This window comes from Colias croceus, chromosome 6 (genome assembly GCF_905220415.1).
Source record: "Colias croceus chromosome 6, ilColCroc2.1".
Classification (NCBI taxonomy): domain Eukaryota; kingdom Metazoa; phylum Arthropoda; class Insecta; order Lepidoptera; family Pieridae; genus Colias; species Colias croceus.
Genome location: NC_059542.1, coordinates 11812657 through 11836709, shown reverse-complemented (window position 1 = coordinate 11836709; position 24053 = coordinate 11812657). Strand labels below are relative to the sequence as shown.

At 33.0% G+C, this 24053-nt stretch overlaps 2 protein-coding genes across 3 annotated transcripts in view; both read left to right on the top strand.

Moving 5' to 3' along the window:
* The window catches only part of LOC123692687 (basic proline-rich protein-like), a 32850-nt gene extending 22575 nt beyond the window's left edge, over positions 1 to 10275 (top strand). Inside the window, exons 2-3 of one of the 2 annotated variants that reach the window (XM_045637460.1) lie at positions 8005 to 9285; positions 9319 to 10275. In XM_045637460.1, the coding sequence (XP_045493416.1) occupies positions 8005 to 9285; positions 9319 to 9912 (1875 nt within the window). In that variant the 3' untranslated portion in view covers positions 9913 to 10275. Of the gene's footprint in view, positions 1 to 8004 lie in introns of both variants that reach the window. The other variant, XM_045637459.1, reaches the window with a different exon arrangement.
* Positions 10276 to 15984: 5709 nt separating this feature from the next.
* On the top strand, positions 15985 to 23281 carry LOC123692517. The gene is made up of 2 exons (XM_045637274.1): positions 15985 to 16233; positions 21183 to 23281. Exons 1-2 carry the CDS (start codon positions 16078 to 16080, stop codon positions 23127 to 23129), a joined length of 2103 nt encoding a protein of 700 aa, XP_045493230.1. The 5' UTR covers positions 15985 to 16077; the 3' UTR covers positions 23130 to 23281.
* Positions 23282 to 24053: the final 772 nt, after the last annotated feature.

The following is a 24053-nucleotide window of genomic DNA, read 5'->3' as shown; positions in this document are numbered from 1 at the left end:
TGACCAAGGAAAACGGGTTTCATTTTTACTAGCTGCTCCGCGCGGTTTCACCCCCGTGGCTCCTCTCCTGTTGATCGTATCGTGATGATATATAGCCTATAGCCTTCCTCGATAAATGAGCTATCTAACACTGAAATAATTTTTAAAATAGGACCAGTAGTTCCCGAGATTAGCGCGTTCAAACAAACAAACAAACTCTTCAGCTTTATAATATTAGTATAGATATAGAAAGGTTTTAAAAAATTGTATTTAAACTAATTTAGGCAACATACTTAGTAAATAGTTGCTTAATAACTAATACCATTCATGAAATGTGACGTGTATGTCTGTTTGTTTACGCAAAGGGGTCAGGTTCGTTTGTTTAAAATTTTACGTAAATACCAACCGATACGCGTTTGAACTATTGTGTTGTTATGGGTCATATATTGAAATGTTTATGTTTAAACAATTAGATATTCGTGTTCGAAGGTTTGGCGCCTGTAATGTAATAAGTATTTTTAATATTAGTAATACCACAATACTTTGAACTATCGAGGATAGTTTTGTAGGGAATTAAATAATTTGCGATTTAAAGAATCTTTCTTTAAATCGCAAATTATTTAATTCTATCTATAGTTATACTATCTATAGTTATAACGTATTAAATACGAATTCTTTTAATAGGTCAAATAGTTTTTTCTTCAAATACGTAGGTACATGTGGAATACATAAGTAATCGTGGGATGGACTTCGCAGTTTTAGATTTTTCAAATACAATATTTTTTTGATAAAACATATTACAGTACATTAGTTGGTACCTTAGGTAGGCACATACATTGTGAGTGTGCCATCATTTTTTGCACCTTTATTGAAAATTTGATAATTTTCACCAAACCCAGGACTTTTCGATACTGGATCAGAAGGATTGATTCAATCCTTATAGCATTAAATAGCTTTTTTGTATTATGAATGATGTATGTAACCATATTACAATGTGCATACATTTGTATGTGACGTTATTTATAGACATTACTTGCATTATAATCGCATTTTAATAGCTATTTGCATGCTTAAGAGATACTTGTTTCAAGTTGTTTCGATTGTGTCGATTAAAAATTTGTCGTTTATACTGTTTCCCTCGGGCTGGCCAGAAAATAAAAATAAAATTAAACTCATTTTATATTGTGATGCACATAGTTATACTATTGTATAGTCTTTGAATATAAATAAATAATTAAATGAATATGAAGGAAACATAATTTTACTGTACCTACCTATGCACAGATAGGTACAGTAAAATTGTACACTTCGTTAAACCTTATAAAATATATTTTGTTTTTTAGGCTTAAGTATAGAAAAAAAATATTAAATAACTTCACGCTACAAATAGTTACTCACTTTAATAATTAGATTAGATACAAATTAATATTAATTATCCAGTTAATTTTTTTTTCGTTTAAAATCGAGGTTAGATGGCGCTAGTGCTATGCGTAAAATCGGCTCAGTTTATTTTAAAGTTTTAAAAATAGATAAAGTGCTCAAAACTAGGAAAAAAAGTGTTTAAAGGATTATATAAGTTATAAATATATAGTACAAATGTTATCTATGTGAAGAAGACACGATCAAAGTGAAAAATATAGTAATAAAAAGAACGACAGTAAGAAGAGGAATACATAACATTCTATATTGGCTTAACCACTTATTAATAATATAAGAGATAAAAGTACGCAGCAAAGTAAATATTTAAACCAAAATAACATCAACCCAAGAACCTTTCAGGTAAAAAACGTAAGTTATTTCAAAGAAGATTTCATATTATTAACGTACAAATTTGACGTGTAATGACATAAGAAAAAGACTCAGCTGATTGCAAGATAAAATTGCAATAAACGACATCTAGCGACAAGCAAGTACCGTATATAAAGATTTTCATTTATTAGAAACTAATGCTAAATTATATTAATTAAATTGATCCTATAACTTTACGAAATAAATATGGATAATATAACCCTGAGAAAAAAGCCACTCCGAAAGCAAAAATCCGAAACTAACCTTCAAGATATTATATTAAATGAATCTATATCATCATGTTTATCAAACTCAAGCTCTTCAGATTTTTCTACAAATCTACAGTCAACATCCGACATATCTGTAATATATAAGGAGACTCAAAACCTAAATCAATTAAAAACGCAACTTACGTCAACGCAAGATTCAATTAAAAGCCTTACAGAGGAATATTATAACCTAAAAATGAAATTGCGACAAAACGAAAAAAATATAGACTTTTTGAAAAATTTAATAGTTAACTCCAATCAATTGAATAAATCCTGCAAAACATTAAATATAACGCCTTTAAAAAAACAAATGTTGAATATAAGTTTTAAGACACCAAGACACTCACCTTTGAAGCGCTTCAACAACAATTTTATACACAACACTTATCCGAAAATAAAGAAAAATATGTTTACTTGCACAGAACAAAAACTTTCTCAAGAAAAAATTACACAACCGAATGAAAACACCATGAAATACTGTATAAACGCAACACAAATGATCATTCAAGATAATATGAATAAAAATCGTTCTACCTGCATTAACAAATGTAATACTGAAAACAAACTTATCACAACAGATGTCAGCACGAACCACCAAAAACGTAAAATTGTGATAATAGGCGATGAACGCACTAAAAACCTATCAATTTGTATGCACAACAAAAGGAGATATGAATGGAACGACAGATATGAGGTATTTGGCCTAACGAAACCCTATGCTACTAGCCAGGAAATATTAAATAATTGTGAAAATTTAATTCAATCTATCAACCAAGAAGATGTAATAGTATTGGGAATAGGTTCAAATGATAAAAATCCATACAACTTAATATCAGGGTTACTTTCTTTTATATGTAAATTGAAAAACAATAAAATATTTGTATTAAATGTGAAACAAAATCGTTATTTAAATGAAAAATTACTAAATGAACAATTAAAATTATTTTTAAGAGGACATACAAATTGTACCTATATCAATATTGATGGAAATTACAAATACTATAATTATGGATTAAATTATTTGGAAAACTTAACTAATAAATTGAATATCGAAATTGACAGTATTGAGTACAAAAAAATATATTTAAATATTAAACATATTGCCAAAAAACTGAAAGAACAATGTACACTACAAAATGTACAAAATAATTTGAGCTACTCTAAAATAAAAAAAGGCACAATTCCTTATTATTTCACTATGAGTAAAAAAGAAAATCTTAATAAAATAATAAATAAGACTAATAATACATCAAAAAGTACACCACCAGAATATCCAGCAGAAAATAATGAGCTTTTTCGTTCCTAAAACAAATTATCTAACAATTCTGCATCAAAATATAGCTGGCGCCACTAGTAAATCAGAAGAATTATATCTTGCAATTTCACAATTAAATACAACTTCACAGATAGATATCATATGTTTGTGTGAAACCTTTATAAAAATGGGAAATGAACGACTACTTCAACTACCAGGCTATAAAGTGCGTTCATCATATTCACGAAAGCAAAAAAGGGGAGGAACTTGCATATTAGTGAAACAAGATATTCCATGCACTAATTTAGACTACTTAAAGGATTATTCCTGTGATTTATATTTTGAATGTTGTGGAATTTATCTAAAACACTTAAACACGATAGTTATCTGTATATATAGAGTACCCGGACTTAATATTAACATTTTTGTTGAAAGGCTCCAAGATTTATTACAAGTTATTTTAGTTAACAATAAAAAGGTAATATTGTGTGGGGACTGGAATATTGATGTACTAAAAAATACTAAGCTATCGTATGAACTAAATACATTGCTAAAAAATTTTAATATTGAATGTCACATAAAGACACCGACAAGACAGGGAGCATGCTTAGACCAGATAGCTACCAATATAAAAAGAGGGGTAATGGCAGAGGTTATTCATCTTGGCCTTTCAGACCATGAAACGGCGCAACTTGTAAAAATAAATATCAGTAAAAAAAAAACAAATTCACATTGGTTTGAAATAAGGAGAGACTACTGCAAATATAATATAAATAAATTTAATGACTGTATATCATCATTGACTTTCTCGGAAATATACGAATCGAACGATATAAATGAGTGTTTCAGAGCATTCCATGAATTATATTCTTTATTTTATAATTTATGTTTTCCATATATTAAGATAAAAATAAGTACAAACAAAACAAACATAAACTGGATAACGAAGGGCTTAAGAAAATGTTGTGTACGGAAACGATACTTGTACTTAAACTATTTATATTCAAATAATAATAAAAAGAACAAATGGAAAAATTACAAGAAGTACACACATATATTAAAAAAGTGTATTTTCAAATCTAAAAGAATACAAAGTGCTAAGTACATACTCAAAAATAAGAATAAAGGCCAAGCTTTATGGAAAATGATATCAAATAACATCAATGAAGTCAGTAATACACAAGAAATAGGTGAGATTAAAATAAATAATATTGTGTATTCCTCAATTAATGACATTTGCGAACAATTCAATAATTATTTCATTGACATGACTAATCAGACGAACTTCCAATTCAATATGACAGACATTAAAAAAACAATGACCTATGAAAATTTAAATTCAATGTTTTTGACCCCAACTAGCGTTGAAGAAGTCTCTAAAATAATTCAATCACTAAAAAATACAAATGCAGTAGGATCCGATGGAATCTGTACAAAGATATTGAAAGTATCAAGTAAATGTATAGCTAGGCCACTATCTTTCTTGATAAATTTATCTATGGAACAAGGAATATTCCCTACTATTCTAAAAATCGCAGTAGTAAAACCTTTGTATAAAAAAGGGGATCCCTCTGATATAAAGAATTATAGACCCATATCATTAATACCTGTGTTTTCAAAAATCTTTGAGAAGGTGGTAGTAGAAAGACTAAAAAATTTCGTAAACATGAATAAATTATTAACTAGACAACAATTTGGCTTCAGAAAAAACAGTTCAACATCCTTAGCTTGTTTTGACTTAGTAAAAGAAGTTATTCAAGCCTTTATTGAAAAGAATGCTGCGACAGCTGTATTCCTGGACATGAGTAAAGCGTTTGATTTTGTAGACCATAATTTGCTTTTATATAAACTAGCGAAATATGGGATCAGAGGCAAAGCGAATGAATGGATTGAAAACTATCTCAGAGAAAGGGAGCAATATGTCGAACTAGTAAAATGTGTTAACAAAAATAAAATTATATATAAATCCAGTAGAAGGTTCAATAGCTCCGGAGTGCCACAGGGCAGTATTCTCGGCCCATTTCTATTTCTCATGTATATAAACGACCTGCCAAACATAACCAAACATAAAACAGTTTTATTCGCTGATGATACCACACTTATTGTGAAAGGCAACGCAAGGAATACTTCTTACAAATTAGAAATAGGTAAAGCATTATGTGATATAGTAGGGTGGTTAAAAAGCAATAACCTCCAAATCAACTTTGACAAAACTAAAATGATCCAATTTTGCACTAAAAATACTCGACCAATCGAATTAAAAGTTGATTATGAAAACAAAACCATAGAACAGGTAAAAAGCTACAAGTTTCTGGGTATCCATTTGGACGAAAATTTAAAATGGAATGTGCACATTGAATACATATGTGACAAGATAAACCGATTTGTTTATGTCATAAGACGACTCAGGAACACAGTGTCCATGGAGGCCGCCCTCAATGCTTACCATGCATATGTGTCATCAATCCTCTCATATGGACTTATATTATGGGGGCAATCTTGTGATAGACAAAAGGTGTTTATAGCGCAAAAAAAATGCGTACGGGCCATAGTAGGATTGAGACAAAGAGACAGCTGTAGACCCATATTTGCTAAGCTTCGTATATTAACATTGACATGTATGTATATTAGAGATGTATGCTTATTTGTAAGAAAGCACCCCGAGTATTACACGAAAAAAGGAGAAATTAATACTCAAATTATGACCAGACATCAAAACAAACTTTATTTTCCGACGTGTAGAATAAATACTGCGAAAAATAGTATAATTTTTAGAAGCATTACAATATTCAATAAAATACCAGACGATTTTAAAGAATTACCTGTACATATATTCCGGACGAGGTTAATAAACTGGCTAATTACAAAGCAATTTTATGATATAAGTGACTTGACAAATTAAAAATAGAAATTTAAAAATAATGGATATCATATCTGGACATAAATTAATAATATATTTTTTTATATAAGTGTATCTATAAGTGCTGTGGTATATAATATTGTATAATGTAGTTTATAATATATTTGCACGCTCAACTACGAGCAGAATGTTTAAGGATTTATATTATCTGTATCTACAAACATCTGTATTCTACATTCTGCAAATAAAGCAATTTGAATTTTGAATTTGAATTTTGAATTTGAATCGAATACAAATCTCAAACGATCTCCATAAAGCTCTTTCTGCTACAAGCACGATGAAGATACCTATAATATTAAAATTATTAACAAACCTAATATTACTAAATTAAAGATCATACAATCTAAGAAGACAAACGACATTATGGAATACATTAACATTATGAGGAAAAATAACATTTTAAAAAGTCAATTGAAGAATTTTTGAAAGGTTAATATTAGGTAATAAAATATGCAGTTGCTACATCTTTCAAAAACTTTAGTGTTAGTAAAATCAAACTCAACCTTTATTTATTCAATTAGACTTCTTCTAGAAGCACTTTTGAAACGTCATTACATAGGTATTTTTAACATTTACCACCGATTCGGAAAGCAGTATCTACGGAGAAGAACCGGCAAGAAACTCCATAGTTGTTCTTTTTAATCATGTCAGTTTTACAATCTATATCTATATTAGAAAATCTATAAAGAAACATAACAATTGTTTAGATAATTTATTTTCATAAAATTATTGCAATGGTTTCCTTTTTGACGACGTCATAAAGATAATAGAGCGCAAAATATAAATTACTAATAACGTTAGTAGTCATATAAACTAGTCGATAAATGAGATAAATAATTTATTAATTAGCATAGTAAATATACTTCTGTTACACGTGGATTGAATTACAATGGAGAAAAATAACGAAGGGTAATTAATATTTTTGGATTTTTTTTAAATATACGTCTAATTTCGTCAATATAGGTATAAAATTGCGAGTAAATGACAAATCTTGGACAAATCTATTTCACCCACTATGTTATTTGTAATTTTTTGACATGAAAATATTACATCCGATAAAATTGCTATCTAAGTTATTTAAGGCGTAAAAATTTTAGAAACATTATTCTGGAGGGGAAAGGGAACATACTAATCTATTTTTTTATTTTGATATTAAAGATAAAGTTGAAATTCAAATTATTTAAGGTATTTAAGTTACTGAATGTTCCTAAATATACTTACAGGCTATACAAATTCCAAGTTTATCATATTATTGAATGTTGATATTATGAACTATCTATAGAGGAAGCCATTTGCCAATACAAATTGACGCATACCATTAATAACCTAGGCATATCAATCAAAACTTCAACATACTCACATAAATACAAACTTAACCTGCAGGTCAGAAAGCTGAATGGTCTAACATGTTTGCAAAATATCCTTGACTTTAGTTCAAGTTATTTGAATTTTTAACTTCTTGTAAACATTGGTTTGGTTTGTCGAATATGCAAAACGTTAGCCTTCATTTAAACAGATTAAATCAATGAAACATCAATATTTTTGTTAACACAAACAAGAGAGGCTGTTAATCAAATATCAAGATAAAAAAATAAATATATTAAAAGATACTAATTCTTATCATGTTAATGTGCATTAAATGGCATGTTCGGTTTTAAAGGCAACAGTTTTTAATCCATGCGGCGTCTGTTGTTCTTCTACTCTATAACAAATTAAGCTATGCCTTATTAATATTAGTTGACAATTTAAATGTATACTTTTAGCTCTATTAACCATTTCTTTTCTCTTTCCAGAGGCTATCACTGCACATAGCGGTGGTACTGCTGTCGGTGTACCACACCTGCGCGGAGCGGCAGCCGCGCGCGATACCAAACCCTAGTCAGAATTATGCGGTGCTTGGCGAGCCTATAGCCGCTAACCTAGATGAGGATGGTTACTTCTATCCGAAGCCGAAGATACCATTCCCTCCACCGCCGTCGACGGTGCCACCACCTCCTCCACCTACCAGGCCACCACCACCACCACCTACTCGGCCACCACCACCACCACCCACTCGGCCACCACCTCCGCCGCCTACTCGACCACCAATAACTGAAACAACAGGATACGTATATGAACGTCCGTCCGTACCGTTCCCGCTACCACCACAACCGCAGCCACCACGGTTTCCACCATATCAGCCCCCTAGAATCCCACCACCGCAACCTCCAAGGTTACCACCACCACCACCACCTCAGCCGCCGCGGTTACCACCTCCACCTCCACCACAACCTCCAAGGATTCCGCCACCACCTCCACAACCTCCACGGCTACCACCCCCGCCACCGCCGCAGCCTCCAAGGATACCGCCACCACCACGCTTCCCTCCACAACCTCCACGATTCCCGCAAGCAACAACTGGATATGATTACCCTACTCCCAAAATACCATTTACCGTACCAACGAGACCACCACCACCACCAACCACACTACGTCCAGTGACTTACTTACCACCTACAACAAGACAGCCTCCCACTCGGCCACCACCACCACCCACCACGCCTAGGCCAGTAACTTACTTACCACCTACAACGAGACAGCCTCCCACTCGGCCGCCACCACCTCCTACGACACCTCGTCCAGTGACTTACCTACCACCCACAACAAGACAGCCTCCCACTCGGCCGCCACCACCACCTACCACACCACGTCCAGTAACATACCTACCACCATCAACAACAACCCAGAAACCTACAACCGGCTACGATTATCCAAAACCTACTATTCCATTTACTTTCCCCACTCGACAGACGCCACCACCCACTAGGCCACCGCCACCACCAACTCCACCCCCTACTAGGCCACCACCACCACCCACTCGACCACCTTCAACCTATCTACCTCCAACAAGACCACCCCCACCACCGACACCACCCCCTACTAGGCCACCACCACCCCCAACCCCGCCTCCCTACAGACCTCCGTCAACTTACTTACCACCAACAAGACCACCGCCACCACCAACACCTCCGCCAACGCGGCCACCACCACCACCAACTAGACCTCCTTCCACTTATCTACCACCACAAACCAGACCACCCCCACCGACTCCTCCTCCTACCAGGCCGCCACCCCCACCGACTCCTCCTCCTACCAGGCCGCCACCACCACCAACTCCTCCTCCTACCAGACCGCCACCACCACCGACGCAGCCTACCTATCGACCACCCACAAGACCACCTACTTACTCCACTATTATTGAAAATTTCAAAACCACAGGTTACGATTATCCAACACCAAAAGTAACATTTACTTTACCTACACAACCGCCAACCAGACCAACACCTCCTCCCACCAGGCCGACACCACCTCCTACCAGACCAACACCTCCTGCTACGAGACCGACACCTCCTCCCACCAGGCCGACACCTCCTCCTACCAGACCAACACCTCCTCCTACCAGACCAACGCCTCCTCCTACCAGACCGCCACCACCACCAACTCAGCAAACAACCGGCTATAGCTACCCGAAACCGTCCACACCGTTCCCGACTCCAACTCGCCCGCCGTACATTCCTCCCTCTACTCAAGTTTATATAACTCCCCCTACAACTAGACGTCCCATATACACGACCACTCAAGCACCTTTCACTACTAGACCACCATTTGTACCAGACGAAGGATATTTCTACGACAAACCACGCGTTCCATTCGTATTCTAAGCCTAAATAAGTTGCCATATTATTGTGATACCAAAATGTAAGAAAATCGCAAAATTTAAATTAAGCTAAGGCTGAAAAAAATATGTATTTGTCGTACTAAAATCCAATACGTACCTGCTAAAGATAAATTAGGTATAATCGAATGTACAATAACATTATTTTATCACATTTTGAAAGTACACGTTTTTTAATTCTAGTTCAAATAGAATTTTTAAAACCGTCTCTGTATGGTCAATAATTGTTATGTATATATCTAAGTAAATAATAATTATAAAATTAATACTCAAAACGAAATTATAACGACACTGCCAACTAATCCTATGTTAAGATAAGAAAATATTTTTAATAAAAAAAATGAATTTATACAATGTGTTTTATTATTCCCCTATAGATATTTTAAAATCTGTAACTTTTGCTATGGCGCAGTAATGAAAAAAAAGGTCTTACGTTTTTCAGTATATCGTTACTTTACCTCAAGATGGATAAGAAATCGAAAATAAAATATTAGATTCCATTAACTGTGGTTTTCACCAGTATTCAGTTCGTTTTTCTTTATATTTCGTATACCTAACTTGTTCATATTTACATTAATTCTTGTCAGATGTAGTTAACAGTATTTTTTTGTATTGTATTGTATTGTAATTGCTTGTTCCTTTTATTTCTTGTAACAATTACAATACTGTTTGTCCACTGCTATTAACAGACGCACAGACCGTTACTGAATTTTATACTTATCAATCAGTTTCATTAGGTAATAAACGTCTGCTTTTTTGCCGAATATATTTATAATAGAAACTAGGAAAGCCACGATCCTACTGACATTACACATGTAAGTTTTTGTTTGTGTGAACAGTGCAAAAACTGCTGGACGGCTTTAGTTGAAATGTAGTCAAAAGATAGTTAGGAATGTTGAGGTTATTTCTATAAAGTTCAACTTTGATTAATCCAGAATTATTGTATCTAAAGTTATACATTAGTCGATAGGCGATTTAAAATAAAGGCTATCTGAACTAATATTATATTAATTTTTTATAGAAGACTAGATTTTCACCCGCGGCTTCTCCCGCGTTTAAGGAAAACCCGTTCCCGTTCCCGTGGGATTTCCGGGATAAAACCTATCCTATGTGTTAATCCAAGTTACCCTCTATATGTGTGCTAAATTTCATTGTTATCGGTTCAGTAGAATTTGCGTGAAAGAGTAACAAACACACACACACACATCCTCACAAACTTTCGCATTTTTTTTTATGCTATAGGATAGCAACCGAGCAGACGCGTCGCCTGGTGTTAAGCGATACACGCCGCCCATAAGCATCCACTCCACTGGGAAGTGGATGTGTTGCTATCCTCAAAGGGATTTGGAAGGATTTAGGGAGAAGGGGCGAGGATGGGAGGGAATGAGGATAGGGAAGGAGAGGATGGGTAGGGGATGGGAAGGGATGTGGGCCTCCGGACCCCTCACTCACCGTACGGAACGCGACAGTAAACTGTCATTATGGCGCCGATATTCTGTGAGGGTGTGGTACCTTCCCCGGTGCGAGCGTGGCCCAATTCGTGCCGAAGCATGCTCGACTCCCACTCCAGAATTATAATAATTATTTATAATATTAGTAGGATAAGAAATAAAAAACTCTATTATTACACTAGTACTAGTATTACAGGGGTATTTGCAACTATTTTTGATTAAATAAAATAAAATGCAAGCTTTAAAACACAACATTGAAAACATTCTCATAGATAGGGAGGCGAGGTAGCTAAATGACGTAATTCAACGGCGTCGTCGAGACTTATCAAAATCGAAAGAGAAAATAATTTCGAAAAGAAAAGCTTCTATGGTAAAAACCATTTTAGCGGTGGGTTTGGCGTGTACGGATTTTCAAAAATGTAAAAAAAAACAGTTACTTGGGCATTCTCGAGCGCGTCAGATATTCATACTACGTATGCCCCAAGTCCCTCTGATAACAACGGTATACTAATCTGCCGGTTTGCGTGGTGGGGCTAGGCATAAAAATTCGTCAAAAATGCACAAAAAAAAAATTTACTCGAGCGCGTCAGATTTTCGGAAGGGGTGTTAAGTAGGCCCCAAGGAAGCTCCCCTTAAAAAAACTGACGATTACGACATGACGATAAGTTATGATGAATTTTTGAAAATGCAGAAAAAAAGAGTCCTTTTGAAATACTCGAGCGCGTCAGATTTTCATAGGGGAGGTTTATCTCGGTATCCTGAAAGCATATTTTCTTAATCTGACAAAAATGTTGGTGGGTTCTCTTAATCTGACCGAAAAAGGTTTGTGGGTTTCTTTTTTTTAATCATCGTTATTTCATATAAATTTTTCTTAACTCCCTCAGTTTTCGAGATATACACAAAAAACCGGGAGTTTGACTTTTTACGATGCTTCAAGTAAAAAAAGTTTTAACTTTGGACAAAAATGAAAAGAGACCTTTTTTTGTAAAATAAAATTACCTTTTTTGTTTATTTAAACTTTTTTTTTGGAAAAAGTAAAGTTCGCGACTTATATGCTGCAACGCGTTTTTCGGAAGATGAAATGGCTCCTCCAGACTTCCGGTCATGCGGAAATCGGCAGATTTTGTATTTTTAGTAAGTTTTAGATTATATTCTTCAAAATAAAAATAAAAACAATCGCGCTCGAGAATGCCGGATTAACGTTTTTTTTTTACAAGTTCGCGACCCTATAACTCGGCGGCGTCAAGGACTTATGGTCAGATTAGTTAAATTTAGTCTTAAAACACTAAAATCAACCCCCAATATCTTAATCTGACGCGCTCGAGTATTTCAGACTATCGATTTTTTTTTACTAATCTGATCGTCTATCCTGGGCGCGCGTCACTACTTAAAGAGCTAAATAGTTAATAAGGTTGTTCTATTAGGTCTAAGGTATCTCTCATATCTTAAACTGCCACGCTCGAGTATTGCAGAAAATTCCCCTCTTCGCCTCCCTATCTATCAATATGAAAAACATTCTCATTGACTGGCCGGTTGGCTTGGTTGGTAGTGACCCTGCCTTCCAAGCCACTGGTCGCGGGTTCGATTCCCGCCCGGGGCAAATATTTGTGTGTTGAACATGGATGTTCGCTCTGAGTCTGGGTGTTAATTATCTATAAAAGTATTTATTTAAAATTATATATGTATGTTTATCAGTCATCTGGTTTTTTTATTTATTTATTTATTGACACAGAATCATTCTTTGTACTTACAGTAATAATACCAAAGCATACATAGAATTTAGTAACAATATGTTAACAAAAATACAAACAAAATGGAGTAACATTCAATGTGCATCCAAGTACCTGATACAGAGGTCTAGGACAGTATTTATACTACTAGCAAAAATGTCAATTGTGGCATCGGAGGCCAGCACACGATTTAACAGATGAAGGGCCGAGTGTGTCGGAGCGGTGCCGGCCGCCTGCGTCCGCACACAGGCCTCCGCGAACAGCGGCCGGCGGCGCAGCGACACGCCGGGAGGCGGCGCCCACAACCCGCACATACCCAAAGCGACAGGATTGTCGACGCGATTATTTAATAATAAGTAATAGTGAATTATGAGAGCAAGTTTTCGTCTCAATTCAAGTGTATTTAAGCCAACCATGCCTATTACAAAAAGAGATGGATACATGTAAGGATAATATCCGTAAAGTTTTAAATACAAATAACGAGCAAACTTTCTTTGAACCCTCTCGAGCAGTAGTGTGTATTTCTTTTCGTGAGGGCTCCATATTATTGCGTTGTATTCCAATATACTGCGTACGTAGGCCGAGTACAATACGACGACAGTTTGAATAACACAAGCGAAAGCATGGGATCAGATCGTGCCGTGTGTGAAAATTGTCCCGAAATATTTATTTATTTATTTATGAACATAAAATTTACTAGTAACTAATAACTATATTATTCCATTATTCATGGCGAAATCAATGGAAAGTGAAGGTACTTAGTAATTAATTCGCAAACCACATTTCATAATCTAACGATATATTTATGTTAATTTCTGTTTAATAATACATTATGAGTTAAATAAAAATCTCTTTTTCATTATTTTGAAAAGTAACCCGATTTTATGCTGCATCACACTTTTCTTACGCTCTTTTTCAAAATAGCTAGACCTCTGTCCATTATGTCCTTGACTCTATTATCCATAAATAACCATATTATGGTATACCTATACTTACCACAATAAAAAAAAAACAATGGAAATGTATATAGGATAGTTAAGAATGCAGATATATTATTAAAGCAAAATAAATCTGCAATATTTGCCAGTGACACACAGTTATTTTTTTTTATTACACATAGTATACACATACATGTATATACTATGATTGTGTAATATTACATATAGTATAAAACAAAGTCGCTTTCTCTGTCCCTATGTCCATTTGTAAACTTAAATCTTTAAAACTACGCAACGGATTTTGATGCGATTTTTTTAATAGATAGAGTGATTCAAGCGGAAGGTTTTAGTATACAATTTATAAGGTTTTATACAAAGCGGGCGAAAACGCGGGCGATAAGCTAATAACTTATAAATGGCTCTACAGTACTACTTTGGATATCATTAGAATTGTCTCTTAAAGTAGAGAAATCACACAGACCTTGTTAAATTGCTTGTCTTTTGTTGTTGAATAATTACACCGTGTTTAAAAATGTACAGAAACATATTATAATCCAATCAAGCTAGTTTCAACCCGCGGATTTGCTGACAAAATACGTGCATAACGAGTCTATAAATTATTCTAGGACACAATCAATCGAATGAATGAATGAAAACGCTTTATTTTACGCCAATAACATGTAGCCTATATATTATTTTAGGATACAATCAATCGAATGAATGAATGAAAACGCTTTATTGTACACCATTACTAATAACAAAAACTTGATAAAAACAGACATACCTATGTCCATCCATACCTATATCGCTATTTGTCTATAATGTACCTACATTATATTATTATAGACAAATAGCGGCCTTATTACTAAACCATCTCTACCAGGCTCAACTTTCATCGATAAAGTGCTCTATATGTAAATGTGTACCTAATCTTTCCTCATATAATTAGTATTGTACTTAATATATGAGGCTTAGAATATGCATTTTAAACTAATCGTAAACACGCAGTTCCATTACACTCAAAATTACACATAACTCAAAGAATAGAAAGCATATTTAAATAGTTTAGTTTTGAAAATTTAAGTTATTCGTGTCCAAAATGTAGCAACCATCTCACGCGAACCTGGAAGTGATTATGAAAGTATAAATTCACGAATTACAAGCCAGCAATTTAGGAAACAATTTTAACTCACGTAATGTCGAATAAAATATACATAAAAACCGTTTCACTTGTCTTAGTGTGCGGGATTAGGAGTGAACAATGTTCGTCGTAGCACGCTCCACTGCTCTGCGCTTAGCGATAGTGATGTGCCCGTTATGTGTGAATGTCGATGAATCGTTGTTGTAATAGAAGTATACCAATCAATTTATCGACCTCAATGACTTGAAGTCGGATCACCTGATACTGAACTGGTGGTCCCTAATTGTTACAGAAATTGAGTATTTTAAATAATTTTTAAAGAAGCCAGTATTAAAACAAGTATAAAATATATTTATAGTCTCATATCATAGAATGAAGCCATTATACAACACCTACTATGTGTGAAAGTGTATCACATATTTTAACTTAATTTTTTACAAAATAAGTTTTCTAGGTGATTAGGTGCAATCAAAAAAAAATTCATGTTTATAATGTAGGCTCTGCAATGTTTTGCTTTTTTAATATAAATATTATTAACAATATTACAGCATATATATAGCAATAACAGCAGCAGATCTTTAGAAAGTCGTTCATTAGTTACACTAAAAATTAGTCTTGCAATATTATTTATTTTGTTATCATGTTTAAAACCACTATTGCAGTGCTGTATTTTATTTCGTCAATCAAAGTAAGCTGAAACATACACGAATTAATATTGCATACTAACCTTGGTCAAAACATCGATATAATGAAAGCGACCACCACAACACTATACATCAACAATCTCAAAGGAAAACACACTGTCGTGGACACTCACAAAGAATTCACATTTTTCAGCGCGGACGCAAGCGTCGGTCATAACATTTTTTTTTATTGACTAGTGATGTGACAATGTCGAGTGAGAGCAGCTCAAGTAAGCAATTCGGTTTGTACAGGACGATAGATGCAAGGACAGAGGAATTTCTCAAGTTGTCAAGGAAACGGCAGATGCGGCAAGGATGCCTCTGTGCAGCCATATCGACTGCTATTACGGTTACTGTAGTCATTGTAAGTAATAAGTGTTTTTGTGTGTTATATGTGATTAGTTGTGTAGATTTGTTGGGTGAAACTTCTAGTGCTATTTATGTGTTTTTCTAGTAATTACGATAGTACGTAGTGATGTGCTTAAATAATTTTTATAATCTAAATCAGAAAGAAAATTCGTAATATAAGTCAATATCCTATTAACTATGTAATTTTAAATTTCATTGCTCAATCATCTGAGAAGTTATTTTTGATTAATTTATTTGTATAAAAACAAACTATGCTCATGTTATGATTCTTTACATATTTGTGAAAACTTTTAATATAATATTTTTAATATTCGTACCAATCGCGGTTTAAAAATTATTTTAATTATTGATTTATGTTGAAATCATAGTTAGTTACACTACACTTAGGAAAAAATAAAATTAAAATAGATTGGTTCCTCTCCATAGTTTTATGTTTGTATTCACTGCATTAAATTAAACTGCATCTGTATTAAATTGTCGTTAATTAAATATTTGTCGTACTTGCTTGATTTTACAATCATTCTTCCGTATCAATGGAGACGCGTTCAGTTTTATAACTTTTGAAATGATGCCATATAAGGTGTTAACTTTGGTTTATATATCAAGAGATAATAAATCGTTTATATATGGAACATTTTAAAACTCTACATAACCTATCTAATATTATAAATGCGAAAGTAACTCTGTCTGTCTGTCTGTTACTCAATCACGCCTTAACTACTGAACCAATTTGCATGAAATTTGGTATAGAGATATTTTGATACCCGAGAAAGGACATAGGATAGGTCCCGGAAATCCCACGGGAACGGGAACGATGCGGGTTTTTCTTTGACTGCGCGGGCGATGCCGCGGGTGGAAAGCTAGTTGTGGATAAATAATTCTAAGCAACGATATTGGTTAAATTGGAGACTAAATATCTAACAAACATAATATTTTATAAAAATGTAGATGTAAATAAATAAGATTAATTAACCACAGTGAAATCGATACATCTTTGTTTACGTGTTACATACAGATACACAAAACAAAAAAAGAGTGTGTACATTATGTACACGCGTTAGAAGTTATACTTCTTTGGCGTATAGAAAAAAATACTAGAATATACAACTTGTACATAATTATCAATTTTCATACCACCTAGAACTAACTTCATGCTGTTTTTACTTGTCGGTGTGCGCGCATCGTAAAAATTCACTCTCATCATATTTTGTCCATCCTCCATCGCGCCAAAAGTAGTATAACTTCAAAAATGTTGCATTTTAGCAAATCTTAATATCATCGAAAATCTATTGTAGGCTGAATTTTATCCCAGTGTAATTTACGAAAGAGCTCTTAAAAATATTATATCTTTTACATTTAAAGAAAATTATTTAACTGCAACAATGTAAAATAAATTCTTGTGATGCTAACAACAATGACATTCCTCAAAGAAAGTATTTTAAACAACAACAAAGTTTTTCAAACCGTTTCAGTAAAGTTGTTGTATCCCTCTATCTAAACAAACTAACATGCCTACTTATTTTGCGGTTTATCTATCTATTTATCTATCTATCTATTTATGTATAAAGAAATATGATCTTTGTGACAAAGAGATCCGAACATAAAATTTTATCCAAATTGGTCCAGGCGTATTTCCGTGATAGAATAAATTATATGTAAAAAGATGCAATATTCTTAAGTATATAATATTCTTAATAGTTTTGCTTTCCTCAAATCTGAAAGCGATTTGAAACAAAAATTAGTGTGCACTTAACGAAAAATTTCACTCTATAATCTTTGAATGAGATTTCTAAAGTACATAGTTACATAATAAAACTGTGAATTTTTTATAATATATTACGTGTACATTTATTAATATTAATTTTATTTTTTTCTAGTATGAAATTAACTCTAGGCATATTTTAAAACAGTAATTACTGTTAAGAAGATAGCTTATTTAATTTTTTTTATCTGACTAGAGGCTAGATTTTAAAGATTTACTTATTTGTTTTTCAGTGTTTTTCTTTAACGTTAATAAAATATATAAAGGGTTATTAAGTAATTTAAATGCCAATTACTTTCTTCTATGTACTGTCTATTGAAATTTATACTAAGTAAATTTTTAGTTGATAATTATTGATGAGATTATTATGTTGTAATTAGTACTCTTTTTGTAAACTAACTATGTGTGTGTGTTTATCTCTAAAAACTGTTTATTTCTCGCTACTTGTTTGGTTTAATCATTTATTGAAACGGTAAGTTTATTATTAATTGTATTACTATAATTTTTAATAATGTTGAATTGCAATAAAATAAATATCTCGCTTCAATGCATTCATGTTTTCCTTAACAATTGCTTAAATGTGGGAATGTATAGATATTTTATAACTAAAAAAATACATTATTAAAAAATTCATGACCTACTTATACATGACTGTAAAACTAACTAATGAATCTTTTATTTTCAGTGCATCGTTCTCATCTACGAATATACCACGCTAAGTAACACGAATTCATACAAATCTAATTGGCTTGGCTTGATGAACGAAACAATAGACATACCTTTCGATACATCAGCATTAAACAAAGCAAAATTAAACTTTGACCACAGCACTATCGAACTTCTCCCCATTCTGCTAAAAACTTTCAAAAGGAACAAATATTACGATCAGTTCATAGACGACACTTCAAGTCCTAATTATGAAACGACAGAATATTCCAGAAACATCTTTGCTGATTCAAGGAACTGGATGAAAATGCCTTCAAGAGTATACGCGATTGAATATAAAACATCACCAGTAATTTATTTCAAAAGCCCGACACGAAACGTCGATTATTACACGAAGATAAGAAAGATCAGAGATTATAAGCGTATAATGAATTACGTGGATAAAATGATCAGTGAAAAAGTGACTGGATCAACACAATCGCTAATGAAAAGAGATTATAGTGCTTATGAGAAACCACTTTTGAATGAAGGTACCACACCTATACCTAATTTAAAAAAAACTAAACCGTATACGGTCGCGAAGCCAGTTCCTCAAAAGAAGACACGAATGAATTGTAACTGTTCCACGAAAATGGGTGAACTGTTGCGGAAAATTATATCTAGCCTTCAAAGTATGTTGCCAGATTTTATGAACAATAATACAGAAATAAAACCTTGTTCTCTTAAAGAAGTTAAACATGTAACTGAATCATACACCGTTGGCCTTGTTACACCGTTTACGGAGAAGAGAAATTTAATACCAAGAAATAGTAATTCAGATATTACTACCACTCCACCAGTTCAAAAGATAATAACCAAACACGAAACAACTATCGAAAAATCTTATGAACCATCATCATCTGAAGAAATAATTAACAGTAATGCTAAGCGTGAATCCAATTTAAATAACATTATTCAATTGATAAAGCCAAAAAATCATAAACCACAAGTAGTAAAAAATAGTACGTATTATGGAAAAGAAAAGCTACAAAGCTATTACAATTTAGATAATGTATTACCAATAAGTAATACTACTAATAAGCCCTTAAATCATACTGATATAAAACCAACTGTGAAATCAATAGCTCGTTATATTTTTGACAGAAACAAATTGGATGATAACAGTTTTAGAGTTTTGCCTAACTTTAGACCTATCCTGAATGATAATAGAAAAGGTAACGGGGAAACAACAACGAATATTGCAAATTTATTTGATATTTTAGACGCGAATAGCTTAGAATTAGTCAAAATGTTTTCAGGAAGATCAAATAAAAACAGTAATATATCGGTGATTGCAAAAACAAAAAATACACAGTCAGAATTCGAGGAATCAAAACAAACTATAACAACTGCAACTAATAGTAGTTTCAGTTCACCTCGAAAAGTAAATAATAATATAGTAGCTACTATAACACATGCTTTAAATAAACTAACAGAGAATGTGACTGGTACAAATATAAACAAAATACTAGAGAATGATTCCATTGTGCTCAAAACGATTACAAATAGAACAATACCACTTAGTAACACAGTCTATACCATAGCAGATACAGTTCAAAATTCCCAACAAGAAAATTTACCCAAAGGTTCTGGTAACAATAAAGCAAATAATGATTATCATATAGAAGATAGCACATTGGAAGAAGAAATGGAAAAATCTTCAGATGAGGACTCTGACGAAGAAAATACAATTAGAAATTTGGAACAAGTACTCAGAACATTTAAAAACGATACGGCTAATCTAAGGGCTCGTAACAGAACTGCGGAGAGTTCTGAAATGTATCAATGGGAATTGGTTAAGATAGAAGAGCATGCAAAAAATTTAACAGATTCCATTATGTCCCAAAATCGACCAACATATTTAGAAATTCAGAGGAACGACTGGAACATAAATGATAATTTAGAAGATGACAATAATATAAACAATTACACCTTTGATTAACTTTATTTATAAGATATTTATTATGTATTATGATTTGTATTAACCTTTTTATTGAAGAAATAAATTTTGTTTTCAATTACATCTGGATTTTTATTTCTGTAACCTTTGTATTATCATGTATTGCAAAGAAACATCACTGTACATAATATACTAACTGCGAAGCTATTTTGTGAGGTTAGTAATTTATTATCATGAAAAATTAATATAAGTTTTAACACACAAAACACAAACTTGACAAATGTTCCGCACTACATAAGCGTTCAAATCTGAGATCTTAGGTTCGTTTGCACGTACCAAGTCATCTCCGAAACTAATAATTATGTAGATTTTTTTTTTCACTTGTAAAAAGCTACTATTTTCCTTCTTATGCTGTTTATATGTTAATAAAGTATATAGGTACAGAAGTAATTTTCCTAAATAATTCAAAAATTATATTGCGAATACACATCGATAACGCAATTATTCAATCTCAAAAAAATTCAAATAATGTTTTATTTGCGAAGTTTTTATAATAATTGAAATAACATTGTTTCAGATAGTTCTACTTATCTACGAGAATCTGATTATAGTAGAATCTAATGCAGTACAAAATCTCAAGTCTAAATATAAGCTTGTTAAAGATCAACCAATTGCTGACAGACTTGATAGGAGCTATTTCGGCTTTGATCAAGATTACTTTGAGAGAATGCCATTACTTGTTAATGCTTTGCAAGAAAATAGTTATATAGATCCAACAGCAGAAACCTCTGTTCCTGCGACCATTATGAGGAAGAAGCAACGCTCTCAAACCCTTAGCCAAATTACAAGATCACAAACAATGTACAAATCAGTACGAAAAACAACACCTAAACCATTTTCGTACGAATACAGAAGTCCTAACCCGACACCGTTCAGTAAGAATTTTAATTCCAGGAGTTGGGTGGAAAGTTACCGCAACGCTCAAAGATTAAAAAATCTTAATCAAGTCATAAAGTATCTTGAAAAAACTTTAAATGCCAAGTTTGGGGATGTCAGCGAACCGTCAACCGCTCAAATAGCATTTTCTGGTGTTTATGTTGCACCAATTGAAAAGAAGAAATCTACACACCAAGATAATATTAGTTATGAAGCACAAGGGTCTAGGAAAGTTGAATATCAATCTAATCATGTTTCGGATCCATTATTTGTATTTAAACCAGATAGTCCAGGCGATATAAATTTACTAGCAGAAGGCTACAGGTTCTCACCTTTACTGACATCACACCAGACAAGTAATAAATACAGACCAATGTTTAGACCCGTAACTCAACACAAAAGAAAATGTTTAGGAGTTACTTGTAATAAAATGTCTGATTCTCAAAATGTCGATGCAATTGATTTTACTGGAATTCATGCGAACAAATATGATAAACCAAGAGCATTCGGGGTAATGCTCGATTTGTATCCTATAAAATCAACAAGTTCATACGAAGACTTAGATCCTAAAAGCACTTCGGCTATAGATCACATTTATATTACGACGTCAAGGCCGCAATTTCAGTTTAAAAAGAAATCAAACAATTCAAAGGATAGAAGAACGTCATTCAAGCCTAGAAGACCCAAAATTTTAGCAAATAGAAATATAGAATTAACAACAACACAAGCACCAAATTTTGAGACTACAAAAGTGCCACAACAAAGAGTTGTGCATTTCAATGTATATTCTGTAAGAACAAACCCTTCATATCCAAATGAGCAAAACATATATACAAGTACAAGTACAAGCACAACTACGACTCCCCAAATACCATACGAACCATATTATGACCACAATTTATACGACGTACAACTGCCTGTTTTAAATACATCTTTTGTTGAAGATTATCACGCAGGAAGTTCGGGCGTAATACCGGTTGAATACACTCCTCCTCCTCCTGTTTACCAATATACAACACCTACAATACCACAGTTTGATTCAACGTATTCATCTACAGAATCATATGTAACTAATCCCCCAGAAATTTTCAAATTTAGTCCCGAAGATGCTAAAGTGCCAGACGAATATTTGAATTTGAATATGCGGAAATCAGACATAAGTATGATGAGTGAATCAGATATAGAAACGAGAAATGGCGAAGATTACACAAAAGCATACACCGAATCTGACAACGATAGTACACAGCTAATAGATGATAATGAGGATTCCAAAATGCTAGTTATTAAACTAAAGAATGTTTTACAAACAACAACAGACGCACCAGTCACGGAATTCTATACAGATACCACGACAGAGATTCAACCTACAGAAACAACTGAAAAAGAAGAAGACACTTACGTACCAACAATAAACGGACACTACAGGAGTATGAAACGCAAAACATTAAACATATTGTTTAATGAGAATTCAGAAAAATACAGGAAGAAAAGGCTTGAAACGTCGATCAGTTTTCAACGGTCAACTTATGTTCCTATGTATGTAGAAATAAAAAGGAATCGAACTAATACATCTATTGAAAATGACTAAACGTGCTTTACTGTATATTTCTTTACCCACCGAATTTTTTTACAAACTAACACTTTCGTGCTTAATAATTTCATAGTTGGATTTGTTGCAACGTTACCTTAATTTAGCTAAAATGCATTTTTTATTTATACTGTGATCCTGTAACAGCTTTTAACTGCATCTTTGATTTTCTTTTTCATTTTCTTAATAATTAATTAATTATTGTTATTTCATTATTTTCTAATTTAAATATTTATGACGTGGGAGACTCGTTTGTAAATTAAAATAAACCAATAAATTATTATTAAGTTGTTTTATTTCTATCTCGCAATCAATCGTAACTTGAGTTGTAGATATTCAAATAATCTTAAAATAATTAACTTCACATGCATGCATTCAAACTATCGATAAAATATTATGTTACCTATTAGAATTATTTACTAATATACTTAGTGTTATACCTATTGTCTGTGCTAATAGTTAGATAACAGGGGAACTTTTTTAAATAAAATTCTATAATCGTCGTTAAACCTATACCCGCGCCTTTAAACGAATTTCTAATGATTATTACCTAAACTAATTAGATAATTATTTTAAAAAGAAACAGAATTGATACCATAATAATTACATAAGCGGAATACATGTAATTATGATCATTAAAAAGATACGATAATTATAGTAAGTATATAGTTAGTACCAAGACGCAAAGACACGGAATATGAAAAAATATTAAACATGCACATTCATAATGTATTGAATTAAGCAAATTACGTATTTACCATACACATTAAATGTAATTCGACAATGCTTACACAATCGCGTGGTGGAAGTTTTTGCTCTAGCGTAGTTTTACGGTGAAAGGTGGCCAAAATAACATCTTCATATTATCATATTATATCGCATCTATACAGACGCATCAAATTTAATTTGAATTGATAAAATTTG

What these genes read in the sequence shown, in the direction of transcription:
- LOC123692517 (XM_045637274.1), top strand. Translation starts at nt 16,078, where the DNA reads ATGTCGAGTGAGAGCAGCTCAAGTAAGCAATTCGGTTTGTACAGGACG. An exon ending in TTACGGTTACTGTAGTCATT is followed by an intron (nt 16,234 to 21,182) that starts GTAAGTAATAAG and finishes ACATTGTTTCAG; the next exon opens with ATAGTTCTACTTATCTACGA.